Source organism: Myotis myotis, unplaced genomic scaffold (genome assembly GCF_014108235.1).
Source record: "Myotis myotis isolate mMyoMyo1 unplaced genomic scaffold, mMyoMyo1.p scaffold_m19_p_6, whole genome shotgun sequence".
In the NCBI taxonomy this organism is placed as follows: domain Eukaryota; kingdom Metazoa; phylum Chordata; class Mammalia; order Chiroptera; family Vespertilionidae; genus Myotis; species Myotis myotis.
The window spans coordinates 68618287-68633016 of record NW_023416368.1 but is presented as its reverse complement, the minus strand read 5'-3'; the positions used below and the strand labels follow the sequence as shown (position 1 = coordinate 68633016).

Below are 14730 nucleotides of genomic sequence, written 5' to 3'. Positions count from 1 at the left end.
ATGTAATCAACATTTAGAAGGTGCCTGACAAAACAAGACACTGCTAACCAAAGCGCCTTGACACGCCCTGTCAAAGTCAAACACAGCAATACTTTCTAAGGCGGCGCTAGTGCAGCCCAGAAAGGAAAATGTTTCCACACAGATGGAAATAGCCAGCATCCTAAGGTCTTCTCATTTATATTCTGTAGTAGAGTTTCCTTCTTTTCTCTCTGAGCAATATTGGGATTCTGGCAGACTCTGGAGTAGGGATTCAACAGGAGGAGTTGAGACATGGGAACTGGCTTGACCTCTGCTAGCACTTACTTATTTCTGAACTCTTCAGTAAAACGAGCGGGTGCTAGCTTTCACACACTCCCTCTTCACCAAGACATGCCAGACACCCGTACGATGTTCCTTTGGAGGCTTTACTGTACTTTTGTAGCTGTCATCGTATTTATCTTCATAAATTTTCTATTTAAAAATGTCAGAGGGCTGCATGCCATCATTGTGACAGAAGGAAAGACAGGTATGAGATAAAATGCAAAGAGAGAAACAGAGGATCCCCGTCACCTCCCCTGAGATCACTGCTGGCTGGGGTCAGACCGGCACCATCATTTCTTCACTAGATTGCACGCGGCCTCACTTATTTGCATCACCAACATAAAGACATTTACACGCACCCCCTTCCAATCAATCACTACCTAAATGTAAGTTAATTCTGTTAATTTAGATAGTTCAAAAACATTGTATATACTTAATAACCAAGCCCCTCCACCTCTATTGTAATATTGATCTGAAATATTAAGATACAGAGGAACCTCATTTCTCAAACTCAGTTTACTCTGAAAGGCTGTTTGAGAAGCGATTGTTCGAAAACCGAATCCCTTTTCCCCATTAGAAATAATGTAAATGGAATTAATCTGTCCCAGACTCCCAAATGATTCCATTTTAACCTTTCTTATATACAGTATATGTCTCATGTACTGTTTAACCGTTAAATAAAAACTTCTTAAATTTATGGAACCACCCCCTACTAGCATTAAAGGGATTTGTCATATATCACTGCCTTCGAAATACTGTCACTGCCTAACTGCTTTCCTTTACCCGATCAACAACAGTTTTTCTACCCATACAACTGTCTGGGATTGTTGTGTAGTGAGCACTTTCACATCCTTAGCAACATTAGCACTCTTGATGGCCTCTTTATGTTTTAAAATTGTGCGAATTGTGGATTTTGCCAGCAACAAAAGCATTCGCTCCTTTATTTGTTGCCTGAGAGATGCTTTTTGTCATGCTGAGGTATCAACATGAAAGGGCTGTCAGGTCGAAAACTGAAGTTTTGGTCAATAACCGAGACATTTTTTTTTCCTGTGAACAACTTGGTCAAGAACTGAACTGCTCGAGATAGGAGACATCGGAGAACCGATTTTGACTGTACATAATTTGGTGGTATGCGCATGGATTTGGAGTCAGGCACGGATTCAAATCTCCATGTGATGGCTGTGTGACCCCGGCAAACTGTTTGACTACTGGAACCCTTCATATATCTTAGAAGTGTACCAAATGAGGGAACACAAGTGAACTGCACTATGCTCAGGAAATGGTAGCTGACGCCACTGTCTTCGAATGTGAAAGCACTGCTTAGATTTGGGGAGCTCCTGAGATCATCTCCTGGTAACGCAGAAGAAAGTGCTGCTCTCAGCAACGTAAGGTGGCTATGCAAGAACAGCTTGGTCAGGTGATGAGAATTTAAAAACTGGAAGAGGGTAGGTATGTAAAAAGGTGACAGGGGTACCCCTTTGGGCTGCAGGTCAGTGGTGCATGGGGAAGGGGCCAGGCAACCTCAGGTGGGAGGGGAGGGGGGTGCTGTCACTCACGCGGGGGTGACGCCCTTGGGCAGGCCCAGGGCGTTGACGGCGACAGGCTGCGGCTGCGAGGGCAGCATGGAGCTGAGGAAGGCCGCGGGCGAATGGCTGTGGCCAAAGCGGGCAGCGGGGGAGGCGCAGTGGGAGGCCGGGGCCGAGCTGGGGAGCGGCGGCGGCGGCGGCGGCAGCGGGAACACGTCGGGCACCGGGAAGGCCGTGGTGGGGCTGAAGACCGGGGGCGGCGGCGGCGGGGGCGATGGCGAGGAGGGACTCCACGGCGCCTCGGCCTCGGTGCCGAAGGGCTGCGCGAAGGGTGGCGCGGGCGCGCGGCCAAAATGCTTCGGTGTCGGGGACAGGGGCGACGGGAGGCTGGAGGAGCTGGGGCTGGAGGCCGGGGTGCCTTGGCTGGACGCGGGACCGAGGTTCTGAGCCGCGATGAACTGCTTGGGGCGCGCATAGTTGAAGGAGCCGGAGGACTGCATGGTGGGGGCGGCGCGCGAGGCGAGTGCGCTCATGGGCTCCAGGGCCAAGGGCGACGCGCAGGCCGCGAGCTCGGGGAAGGCGGGCGGTGGCGGGAAGGGCGGCGATGGGGGCGCGCTGCACGGGGTGCCGGTCACCGGGTGCCGCGCACTGGCCTCCTGCTCCAGGCGGATCTGGTTCTGCAGTTGCTGGATTTTCAGAGGGTCCCTGGGAAGAGAGACAAAAGCGACACCTTCAGAGAGGGAGCCGGAAGGAACGTTCCTTTGGTGCAGGGAGGTTAAGCTGTGAACATATAACTCACTCCCATGCCTGCCAGCTCCACGCTGTACCTGGACAATGAGGCACAGGTTATCCGCCTGGAGTCAATTCAGTGTGATCTGCGAGCTCAGTGTCTGATTTAAGTTTTACCTAATGACTCAAATCAGTTTACAAATCGTGATGGAAATTCGGTCCGACTTCCAAAAGCCCTATTTCATTTTCATGGAACAGAAGTATTTAAAGAAAAACGTCTGACCTGAGTCTCAGTCCCCTCATTTGTAGCCAATTTTTAGAGCAAGAATTTTATCAGAATGAGAAAATTAAAAGGAAAAAACCCACTTGATATGAGTTATTTTTGGCAGACTTAGGTTAGTCCATTTTGCCTACTTCATGCTGTCAACTCTGTCTTTGAGAAATACCACAGGCTGATTTTGGAGGTTAGATCCACGGCAATTTCTGCATTTGTTCCCTAAAAATATGCAAAATTTACCATGCCTGAAATTTTAATAATCTGAAGTGCCAATTTTTTTATACAAACCTTAATAAATATTGATAAAAGTATTAGCTATTTTGTGCCATGTCTAAATCATATGGAATAATATCTATTTTTAAAATGTAGGTGTTTAATAAGGAATAACAAATTATTAATTTTATAATAATGCAGTTTTAATTCCCCAAGTACTTTCTACCACCAAGAAGAGATTGAATTTTTATTTTTGAATTAAAATTTTAATTTTTGAATTGTTAAAGTTAGCAATTAACTATATTTTACTCAGAAGCTTTCCTTTTTAACTGAATTTTATATATAGATTGTTTTCTCTTATTCACTGCATAGTGACTAATGGCTATCAAAACGAACTTCAACAGAAGGTGGCACTATAACAAGCAGATAAAACAGGCCACATATTCATTCCACCAATAGGGGGAAAGCTATGTTCCCAACTTTAAACTTTTTCTTTAGAGAGAAAGGAAGGGAGAGAGAGAAACATCGATGTGAGAGTGAAACATCTATCAGCTGACTCCTGCATGCCCCTTACAGGGGATTGAGCCCTCAACCCGGAAATGTGCCCTGACCAGAAATCGAATCTGAAACCTTTTGGTACACTGGACCAATTGAGCCACACCAGCCAGGGCCCAACTTTACACCTTTTAAAACTAAATGAAACCCCAAAACTCAAAATCTTCCTTATCCATAGGTATTTCATCTTTAAAAATCAAGCTTTTATACATCCAAAGCAATATTAGGAATTGAAGCTGCTGGTAAAGGTATAAAACAAGATTTAGATCTGTTATTAAGCATCATTAGCTGTGGGAACATCAGCAAAAAATTCCTATTTGCTCTTCACTTCTGTAATCACCCAGTAAAGTGATTACTGGGTGATTACACATTTTGGGGAACTAAAAATTATAAAGAGAAGATGATCCCACATGCTTAATAATGTGCAGAGCTTCCAGGTTCCAACACCAAAGAACTCTGTGGGTCCCATGGAACGTACTCTCAGCATTTTACAAGCACCCCTGCCACTGCTGGAATTCACCAGGACACCAAAGTCCGGATGTCTGTGCGGTTGTCTAGCACATGTGCTCCTGTGCTCATGTGTTTAGAACTGGCCCAGGAATAGAACTCATAAAAACCACCCACCAGCTCTAAGACCCATCATGCAGTGCTCTCATTCTGAATCTCCAAACACTCCTTTCTGACCCCCCTGCCTTTACCATCTCATTTCCTAGCTGTGGCAAAATGCATCCCATTCCTGGAATGCATCCCATTCCTGTGCACCTGGGCTGGGAGTGGTCTGTGGGGACCTCCTCAAAGCCACAGCGCCCCTACCCTGGGCCAGCCTGCGTTTTGAGGGACTTTAAGCTTGGCCTGACATCAGCAAATCGCTGTGTAGTGGCTCTGGCGCGGCTGCTGCAAACAGCATGTCATACCTTGTGTGTGGCGTGATGGGTCCTCTACCCAGGGCTAGGGAGTGGCTCCGGAGAAGCCAGTCTTCAAAGAGGCCAGAGCAGCAAAGCCCAGACCACCACCATACTGGCTCTAACTTTCTGTATGGGCTCCAGCCTACTCATTGGGGCATTAAAAAGAACCACCCAGTTTGCCAAGCCAAGTGGGCTCAAAGCTGCTGAGATGCTGCTTTTAGTCATAAGTGACAGTTCCAGAAAGTATTAATGTAGCATTTCACAAGAAACGAAGAGGCATCCTCGTGTTCTGGCTACTAGTGTACACCGCAATGAGGAGCTTTGCTAGGGTTCCACTCTCCCCCGTTCTGCACTGGGTGAGGAAGACAATATTCAGGGAATTTGAGGGGTGGGGGAAGGGAGAGCAAAACAGTTATTTTAAATCTTCAAGGGTCTGACTTGCTTTCTGCGCAAATCATTATTTAAAAGAATACCTGAATTAAATAGGTCTGACACCTGGATTCTGAGGTAGCTGCCTCCTGCACGCCCCACACTGGGGATCGAGCCCGCAACCTGGGCATGTGTCCTGACTGGGAGTCAAACTATGACCTCCTGGTTCATAGGTTGATGTTCAATCACTGAGCCACACCAGCCGGGCAAGTTTTGTTTTGTTTTGTTTTTTAAAATAAAAATTGATTTTACCGAGATAAAAAGGCAAAAGAAATGAAAGGTACCAGAAAGGGAAGATTACCTGTGGCCTTTGGAAATTACTTAAAAGTTATTTATTATAAAAATTCATCACTTTTCTGGTTTCCCCATTTTTTCATTGGCCCTTTGAAAATGAAATAAAATGACACTGAATAGAACCTCTTGGAAATACTGGGTAAAGGCTGAACATTTAGATTAAAAGTTCTAGACAGCCCTGGTTGCAGCTACACTTTGAATGTCAAAGTTCATGTCTTCCATTTTTGCACACCTACTCCATCAAACCCCACCCAGCTTTTTTTTCCCTCTCCCCACCACACCCTCGATTCAAAAGGACTAAGAAAGGCCCTACTCCAACCCCTCCTTCAATTGTAAAGTTTTAAATACTTAAGGAAATGAGATGTCTGGATTTTTTTTTGTCACGTACCTGTCATAGTCCCTTTACAAATGGGAAAGGAATTTTACTAGTAAATAACTTGCTTAAGGTCACGGAGCATTACCTGCCTGAGCCAGGTTAGTTAGACCCGTCTGTCCCTGGCCCCTTTTCCCACACCAGACATGTCCACCTAACAGAACCCTGACCTAGTACTAGACTTTTAGGGGGATCGCTTCATAAGTTATATAAATGTCTAACGCTGTACATCTGAAATCATATAGTACTGAATGTCAGCTGTAATTGGAAAGGTTTTTTTTTTTAAAGGAAGTAAAAAAGAACCCTGACCTTCAACATGATTTTTTTAGAAGTCTGTGGTCATCTTTGCCTCCTAAGGATTTAACTCTTATGCAGCCATAGGGCCTTTAGGGTCTGGATCATTAGTCAAGATTTTAAATATTTACATATTTAAGAATATATTTAAGAATATCTGACTTCAAATTTGATTTTCTTTTTTTTTAGGGTGAAATGGGACCACTATGAGAGAGGATCTTGGCAGCTCAGGAAGGGAATACGTAAATACTAGCTCAGTGGATTCTCCTACATTACCGACACTCAAGATCCCTGCTCCCCAGAGGGGCCTCCCCCCCCCCCCCCACTCACCCCCGCAATGGTTTGGGCACAAGTTTTAAAAAGTTTTACAGATTGTCGAATGAGGCAAAGTTTCAGGATTGACAGACAGATGTAGAATGTAGTTTACTTTCCAATTCAGTAACCTCTGCCACCCGCCTGGAGGCAGTGCCAGCCAGCGGCAGCTGGGTAACGGGAGAAAAAGGCGACTGGCAGTTGGGTGGTACTGGCCTGGAGCACAACTCCGCCAGCTCCTCACTGTGGGGTGACTGTGAGGATTCTGTGAGCACAGTGCCTGGCACATCGTAGAAGCTCAATAAATGTCCCGCAGCAGGAGAGACAACCCATCCATCCTGGTTACTTTACAAAGCGCAGATTTAAAAATGGAGATAATGTTTTCCTTACTGTAGGGAACTCTCCTTATCTGTGCCCCCTGCAAGGAGCTGGCACTGACAACGACAATGGCACATGGGGATGCAGGGAACTAGGGGTGGGGGGCGAGATGGCTGGCCTCGCGGCGGCTCCTCCTCAACCTTCTGCTCACATGGCCACAGTGGGGGTGGGAGAAGAGGGACAGCACTTGTCATGCTCCTGGCACTGGGCTGACTCATTTACAGCCCGGGGAGGGCTGCAGCGATTGTCCCCATGTTTTAAATTCCCCACAGATTAGTGAGGTCAAGTCACCTGGTTGGCTCCATAGCCGAGCTATATCATTCTCTCCAAAGTGCTCAGTAAAGAAGGAAAGACTGAATACAAGTCAGTCATTGTTACTGCATATCACCCTTTCTCCGGGGGGCTGCCGCCCAAGCTCAAAATAAAGGATGTGAAAGTGAACTTCTGGAAAACAACTTCTATGTAAATTGGAAATTCCCAGCCGGCCTCTGGAGCATTGTCTGGCCTGCGAGCAGCAGTTCATCCCCTGCTCACACCAATAACGACGCAGCATTCATCACTGTCTGGGGAAGCTCTTGGGATCATCAGTGCTTTCAGAATAAATATGCTGCTGGTTTATATATATTCCCTCTCATTTTTTACTGTGTGATACAGAGGCCACTGCAGGACACAGAGCTGCAATACTGCTCCCTCTGAACGGTGAGCTGCTCTGGTCCTGCTGTTTATAAGCACAGGGACCGTGACACTGCAGCATCCTCACAACCCTAAGCCAGCTCCCTCACAACACCCCGCCCAGCACGAAGCACGCAGGTGCATCAGTGACAACACCGATGCTCGTTTCTGGCTGCAGTTTCTATACCTCACTGTGCTGTCAGGCACAGCCCAAGGGGCAGTCCGATAACAGAGCGCCCCATATGGGCTGGGGAATTTTAAAATGTTCAAATGAAGATCATTAGGGGGTACTCCTCTCTGACTGGGATTAGCTCAGGATCTTATGTATGAGGCAGTTCAATATATTAATTCTGAGGACTTATAAAATCAATAGAATATGCAACTCCTACAAGGGCTGCAGGTCAGGGTGTACTCATTAAAGTTCCATCTACAACTTGATTAGATTTGTGCTTCAATGTTGTTGTTCTTGTTCTGTTACTCATGCTTCCATGTAGGCCTTCACGTCACAGAAGCTAGGTCCACTTGGTGAGGCTCAGCATCTAACAACCTACTTGGTTTAGCACTAAGTTCTTGTTGCCCCTCTTATGGAAATCACAGTCTTGAGAACAGTCACTTACACAATACAATTAGCCTAACATAAGCCAAATGAGAATGCACTGCACTGGGTTTAGGGGAGGGTGTAAGTAGAAAAATAACCGAATTTACATACATTCCCCATAAAGTTGGGGGAGAGGGCAGTGGTAGACATGGGTTGTCTACAAAGTACCACAAATCCAAGAATGTTACAATCAAAACTGACCACTCTGGGAATGTGTGTTTAACAGATATTGCAAAATGACACCGGTTTCTTTTTAAAAGACCATTTCTTTGATCTTTAATTCATTCCGAGCCCTTTGTAAATCACGCTGACTCTAGACTAGTGGTTCTCAATCTTCCTAATGCCGTGACCCTTTAAATACAGTACCTCATGTTGTGACCCAACCATAAAATTATTTTCGTTGCTACTTCATAACTGTAATGTTGCTACTGTTATGAACCGTAATGTAAATATCTGATATGCAGGATGGTCTTAGGCGACCCCTGTGAAAGGGTCGTTCGACCGCCAAAGGGGTTGCGACCCACAGGTTGAAAATCGCTGCTCTAGACAGAGCCAGGACCGAGTGCAGTGAACTACCTAGGAGGGTTCAAGGAAGAAGTGAAATGAGCACAGGACCTGAGTCTCTTTAGAGAGGCTCATCTCTCCCACCTAGAATGAGACCTGCATTGGGCCGTGCTACAGAAGAACAGTAGTTCTTTCTGTCTTCATACATAACACTGATCTCTATGTGCAGTCACTCTAGGTACCATGAGAAAGAGAGGGAGCAACTGGGAAAGTCATAATCCTCCTGGGAAAGTCTCCAGAGTACCACAGGCTGGCCGTGTCTCTCATGGGGCACAAGGAATAAGGATGGAGAGGTTGGGAGATGGTGTTCTGACGAAGGTTCGTCAGACTCGAACCCTGCAGCCCACTGGCCATTGCGAAGAATTCTCCTTTCGGAGGTGCGGGGAGATCCAGTGCTCCGTGGGGTAGGCGGTCACCTGGCCCTGTGAAGGCCGCAGGGCCCGAGACAGGACGTGGTCCAGGCACTGACAGCCCCACGGAGAGGAGAGGATGTGTATCCCAATATAAATCGTATGTGATAAGGGACCGGCTCCGGAGGTATTTACGGTCTTGCTAAGCCTGGTGAAGCCCAGTGACGTGGCGCTCGGGCATGCCAGCCTTAGCCTTTTCTGGGGGAGGAATGTGAGGTCAGGTTCTAAAAGCATCAACTCCACATCACAGTGAAATGCCTTAAATAATTTTCATTTCTGTTGCCACACAGGCCAGTGAAAACAGCAGGAAGGCATTAGCTGCTGATTCTTATAAAAACTATGCTAATTTAGTGGGCCTGAAAAGGAACTAATATGGACTATTTCCAACTGGAAATATTTGATATCAATTCTTAACGTAGACGAAGTACATTCTTAAAGAAAAAACCTGTTCTCCCATCTTTTCTGTCAATGCTTGAAGCAAATCAGGGATCTCATTTCTAACTAGAACAACCAAGGAAAGCCACCTGAGCATAGATGTTGAGGAACTTAAGTATAAAATTTCTTTGAGATTATAAAGAATTGGAGTGGGAGGGGTGGGGACGATAGACAAATACTCAACTTTCAGTCTTACAATGAAGTAAGTAATTTGTATATTTTAGGGTTTCATTTGATTAATGTTTACTCAAATTTCTATTTTTATCATTGGTAGTCTTGTCCCAGCCTGTGTCATTTCCATATTAGTTTATGTTTGCTGAGTTGAATATCTAAAACAGTGGTGTGTAGTTTGTATTTGTAAGAATGAATTATTACGAAGGGCAAAGAGTCATATCTTTCAAAAGTAACAACCATTAACCTACTCACCCAATGGCTTTATTCTATACTTTTTCACCAAATGGCTTTATTCTACTGAAAGACAATAGTATTTTCACTTCTCTAGACTCCTTTCAAACATTTCATCTTCAATATCTCCCTCTCTGTTGACCTGTAAGATGCTCAATAAATCCTGTTGAATCTTATTAAAATCCCCCAGATTTCTGTAAAGTACAACACTAGCTGTGCCATCAAGTTATACAGCACTCAGGGTCATACAGCTGTTTTTCTAAGGTAGTTCTTAGAAAAACTGTGTTTCTCCAAGCTGTGTTTTTCTAAGTAAGATATCTTGCACAGATAAAGCCATGATCACACAGATTATTTACAAGTATGAACACAGACTCAACCAAACTAGAGAAATGTTCAAATAGTTCAACTGCGCTTGGCCACGAGGTATTTATGACTTTGGATAATTCACTTATCCTCTCTGGAGCCCAGTTTCTCTACTTTAAAGTGAAAATTTATAATGTAATATCTGTGTGGTCCTAATACATTTTCAGATTTTATGATCCTTACTCTTTAGCCCAGTAACATTTAAACATTATGAAGGAACTAGTGTTAAAGGAACTGTAAACAACTCACCAAGTTCAAGTATACTGCTCTATATCCGAATACATATATCAACTTTATACGTTTGATGTTTTCGCATGTTTCAGCTGTTTTTGAAAGATGAATATATCTTTTAAGTTTTTGGTTAAAAATAATAGATTTTGAAGGCATTAGAGGCAAATGAAAATAATTCCATAGTAAATCTTATAAAAAGGATACCTTTGGGGAGGGGGGGTACTTCTACTATGAATAATCATCACCTAATTGGTTAACATTAGTTACATTTTTTTTTCTTAAGACACATATACTTGTAGACAAATTCGGTCCAGAAATTAGGAAGAACAGCTTTTGGGTTTTGTGTGTCTCGAACAGTTCCTGTGGGAATTGGGTTGGATGTCTTTCTGCTATAATGTTCTCCCTTAAAGAAACGTGAACCATTTCAGTGGCTCCATCGCCACTGTTCTGTTAATAAGCCTTTCCCCTCTTTGGGCCACAAAACTTTTTTGGTCCTTTGACCTGATTTTATAAACCTTCTAAAAATTATTATTTTTGTTAATGTTAATCCTTACCTGAGGATATTTTTTCCACTGATTTTTAGAGAGAGTGGAAGGGAGGGAGGGAGAGGGCAGAGGAAGAAGAAGAGAATGGGGGGTGGGGGTAGAGAGAGAGAGACATCAACATCTATGTGAGAAAGACACATTGATTGGCAGCCTCCACAAGTGCCTGGATCAGGGCCAGGGATGGAACCTGAATCGCAGGTATGTTCCCTTGATCTGCATTGAGCCCGAGAACCTTCCGTGTGTAGGCTGACACTAACCACTAAACGACATCAGCCAGGGCCTAACCATTATTTTAAGGTATTCTGTTCAACATGAAGATAGGATTATGCCGTGCTCGGGACCCGCCTTCAGCAGTCCCAGACCTTCCTCTGTCATTCCTACCTTTGTACCTTCTGACAGTGTGAGCTCCCACCCCTTCCTCCCCTGCCACCACTGACACCACCAACCATTCCTGTCCTTCTACCTTGCACATGGCACCCCATTTCCCTCACTGGTCCCTTTGCCAGCTCTCTGTACACATCCCATTAAGTTGTAAATGTTCTTTACCTTCTCTTGGTACAAGGGGTCAACAGCATCACCCTCATTCCCTAATCTCTGTCTCTAACCCAGACCTCAGCCTTGAATTCCAATTCTTTTTTTTTGTTTGTTTCAGCAACATTTGCTTTACTTCTAAATGATTTTTAAATTACACTTATTTGTTGGAACAATAACAACCATAACCTACAAACCACAATTTGTGCCACAAAATCTAATCTCAGCCAAGATCTATTTTTGGTTTCATCATAGTTTGAGCTAAAGGAGAATTTCATTGCATTGTTCAAGTTGGGTCATAAACAGTCTCCAAAAAATAATAAATAAATAAGGCAAAACAACATAAAATGCCGTATAAACCAAAAATGATACAAAATATGAAGAGATTCAGGTTCTAACAGCTACTACATAAATGGAAACATAACTGTGCTCATCTTCAATCAACTCCCCCTTTATATTGCCACAAAATTCCTTTCATCAATTATATATATTTTTTACTACCTATTCCCATCTAGTCTAAACATGCCACTCCACCTCAAAACTTAGCATGTCTAAGGTAGAGTCCCTCTCACCCCAATCTGGTTTCTCCCCCTAATAATGCCTGATATTTGAAGATTCTCAATATTTGGCCCAAGGCAGCCCTAACGTTCTTTTTTTAAAATATTTTAATTGATTTTTTTTTTACCTCCAACTACTACTCTATCTCCACTTTTCCATTCTCCCAAATTAGTCTCATTGACTCCTGAACTCACCTTGAGGTTTCCTTCTTCTTGGCCTTTTTTCATGTACTGCCCTCTGTTCCCAACAATCTCTCTTGATCTACTGAGGTTGTGTTGATCCTTCTGTGCCCCTTTCAATATCTATCTCTTCTCAAAGCCCCTCCTAATAACATCTAGCAACTCCTTCTCCCTCCACAGGGCCCCCACTCCACGAGGCCGGTCTGGACCTGCCAGGGCTTCGCAGTGACATTATCACACCCACCTGCCAGGGCTTCGAAGTGACATTATCACACCCAGAGCCAGGGTCCTCTTAATGATTCCCACAGTGCTTTGCACACAGATGTCACTAAACACCTGCAAAGAGATTGCCAGGTGTCCTTTCATGGGGAACGGGGGGAGGGGAAACAATCAGAGCTCTTTTATAATAATGAGTACTTATATTTCTGGCTTTTTAGTATCCAAAACATGAAACTCCCATCCTCCATAGGAGATGTTTGTGAACCTGGGAACACAGTTCCTAATTTGGCACCCGGGAGGCACTCTATCGTGTCTCAGGCAGCTCACCCTGTCCCAGCGCCCATTTTCCATTTTATTTGGTTATCAGTCAAAAATGCCCCAAGTTGGTGTTTACCTTGAGGGAAAGTGCCTTGGGATATTTTCAGTACTTGCTGAGAACTTGAGTCATCTCCAGGCAATTCCCTGCCTTCGCGGGGCCCCTTTTCCCCATCACTGCAAATGCTCTGCAGCCACTTTTTCACAGCATACACTGTATCCTGAGATAACAAAGTGGGTCCCTGGACAGAAAGGGGAAATGGTTTCCCGGTGTGTCCATTGTGTAGCGGGTCATAAAGATCCAACAGAGTGTTGCTAACAAGGCAGCAGTGAACTCCGGTGCTGGGGCTGGAACCTGAAGCATTGATGTCTGGACTTGTTGTTCAAATTATTGCGAAAATACTGCCAGGAGTTCTTAACTGCTGATAGGAAGTTAAAGAATGTGTAAGGGAAGGGCATCCTTTATTGCTGGAAGGAGAATGGGAAAGGGCATTGGTTGGTGACATGGCAGTGAGCATTCATATAAAGCAAGCAATGACTCAGGAGTCAGAGGAGAACTGGAGTTCCATCTTAAAAACCACAGTTGCCTGAAACTCCAAGAGGAGGAGACATCTGTTTTTATTATCTACCATTGTTCCCTTCAGCTGGGAAAAACATTCCCCTCTTTCTATAAGATCGGCTTCTTCCCTATCCTTGTGGGTCTGCCAATCGCAAATCCCCAACCCTTGGTCCCAGCACAGTGAGATGCTCAGCATCGTATGGCTTCAGCAAATCCTGCAAGGATGCGCACAGGGCAGGACAGAAGTAGGTTTTCAGTTGTTTGTGTGGGAAAAAACATGCAGGTTGTGATTATGACAACAGCTCTATGAACTCTGTGTTTGGGCACTCAGTCCAGGTCAGGCCAGCCCAATCCGGGTTTTTCACACGGAAGACAATAGGGGTGTGTGTCCTCTGTCCTTTGACAGCTAACTACTAGGACAAATCCCCCAGAATTGCTGGCTGCCACGGGAGGAAGACCCTACAAAAAGGAAACCCATACCTACAAACTGAAGCCATGGGGGAGATAACAGACAAGGAGAGAGAGACTTTTAAAACTGAGATGCTGTCTCGGCATCTGATCCAGGTCTAACCCTCACACCAGGTTTATCTCTGAATTCCAGGTACAAAACAGTTGTTCCCTCCCATCCCCCCAGGCTTTCTTTTTCCTTCCTAAGTTAGTTTAAGTCTCTCTAATACTTCTAAAAAAGTGGCCCTGGAAACCAACTCACTCAATTTCCTTATTTTATAGACACAGGAAAAGAAAGGGAGAGATTAAGTAACTTCACAAAAGTATCAGCTCGTTAGTACCAAAGGCCTGACAAGAACATCTTGCTGGTAAGAATAATATTAAAAATTAATCTAAGAGCACTACCTATAGTGGATCAATCACTGAATGGATGAATACATAGACTGTTCATAAAGTTGTGAAAGAAACCACCAGAAAGACTGAAAAACAAATAGTTAAGAGTGTTTATCTCTGGATAGTGAGACTAGAATGAGGTTGAGGAAGTCTTTTTTGTCGTTGTTGTTAATTGAGTTCAGAGAGGAAGGGAGAGGGAGAGAGAGAAACATCAATGATGAGAGAGAATCGCTGATTGGTTGCCTCCTGCCTGTCCCCAGCCAGCCCAGAACCTGGGCATGCCGACCGGGAATCAAACTGTGACCTCCCGGCTCAACCACTGAGCCACACCAGCTGGGCAGAAGTCTTATTTTTGTATTTTATAGTCATCTATACCTGTAGTTTGAAAAATTTTTAACCTTGTGCATATAAAAATTAATGTAATGGTTAAAATATATAAAAATCTTTATATATATATATATATATATATATATATATATATATATATATATATATGCCTAAGTGACCAAACGACCAGTTGCTATGATGTGCACTGACCACCAGGGGACAGATGCTCAACATACAGGATCGGACTCCCTCCTGTCTGGATCGGGCCTGCGGGGATCGGGACAAAACTGGCTCTCTGTCATCCCCTGAAGGGTCCTGGATTGCAAGAGGATGCAGGCCAGGCCGAGGGACCCCACCGGTGCATGAATCCGTGCACCAGGTCTCGAGTGTAAAT

General features: G+C 44.5%; 1 protein-coding gene across 13 annotated transcripts in view; it reads right to left on the bottom strand.

The window, feature by feature from the left end:
• Positions 1-14730, bottom strand: part of PALLD (palladin, cytoskeletal associated protein) — a 407453-nt gene that overhangs the window by 42074 nt on the left and 350649 nt on the right. For 10 of the 13 annotated variants that reach the window (XM_036315085.1, XM_036315088.1, XM_036315090.1 and 7 more), the window contains one exon: positions 1857-2531. The exons of the other annotated variants lie outside the window; for them this stretch is intronic. In XM_036315085.1, the coding sequence (XP_036170978.1) occupies positions 1857-2531 (675 nt within the window). The remainder of the gene's footprint in view (positions 1-1856; positions 2532-14730) is intronic. 13 annotated transcript variants of the gene reach the window in all.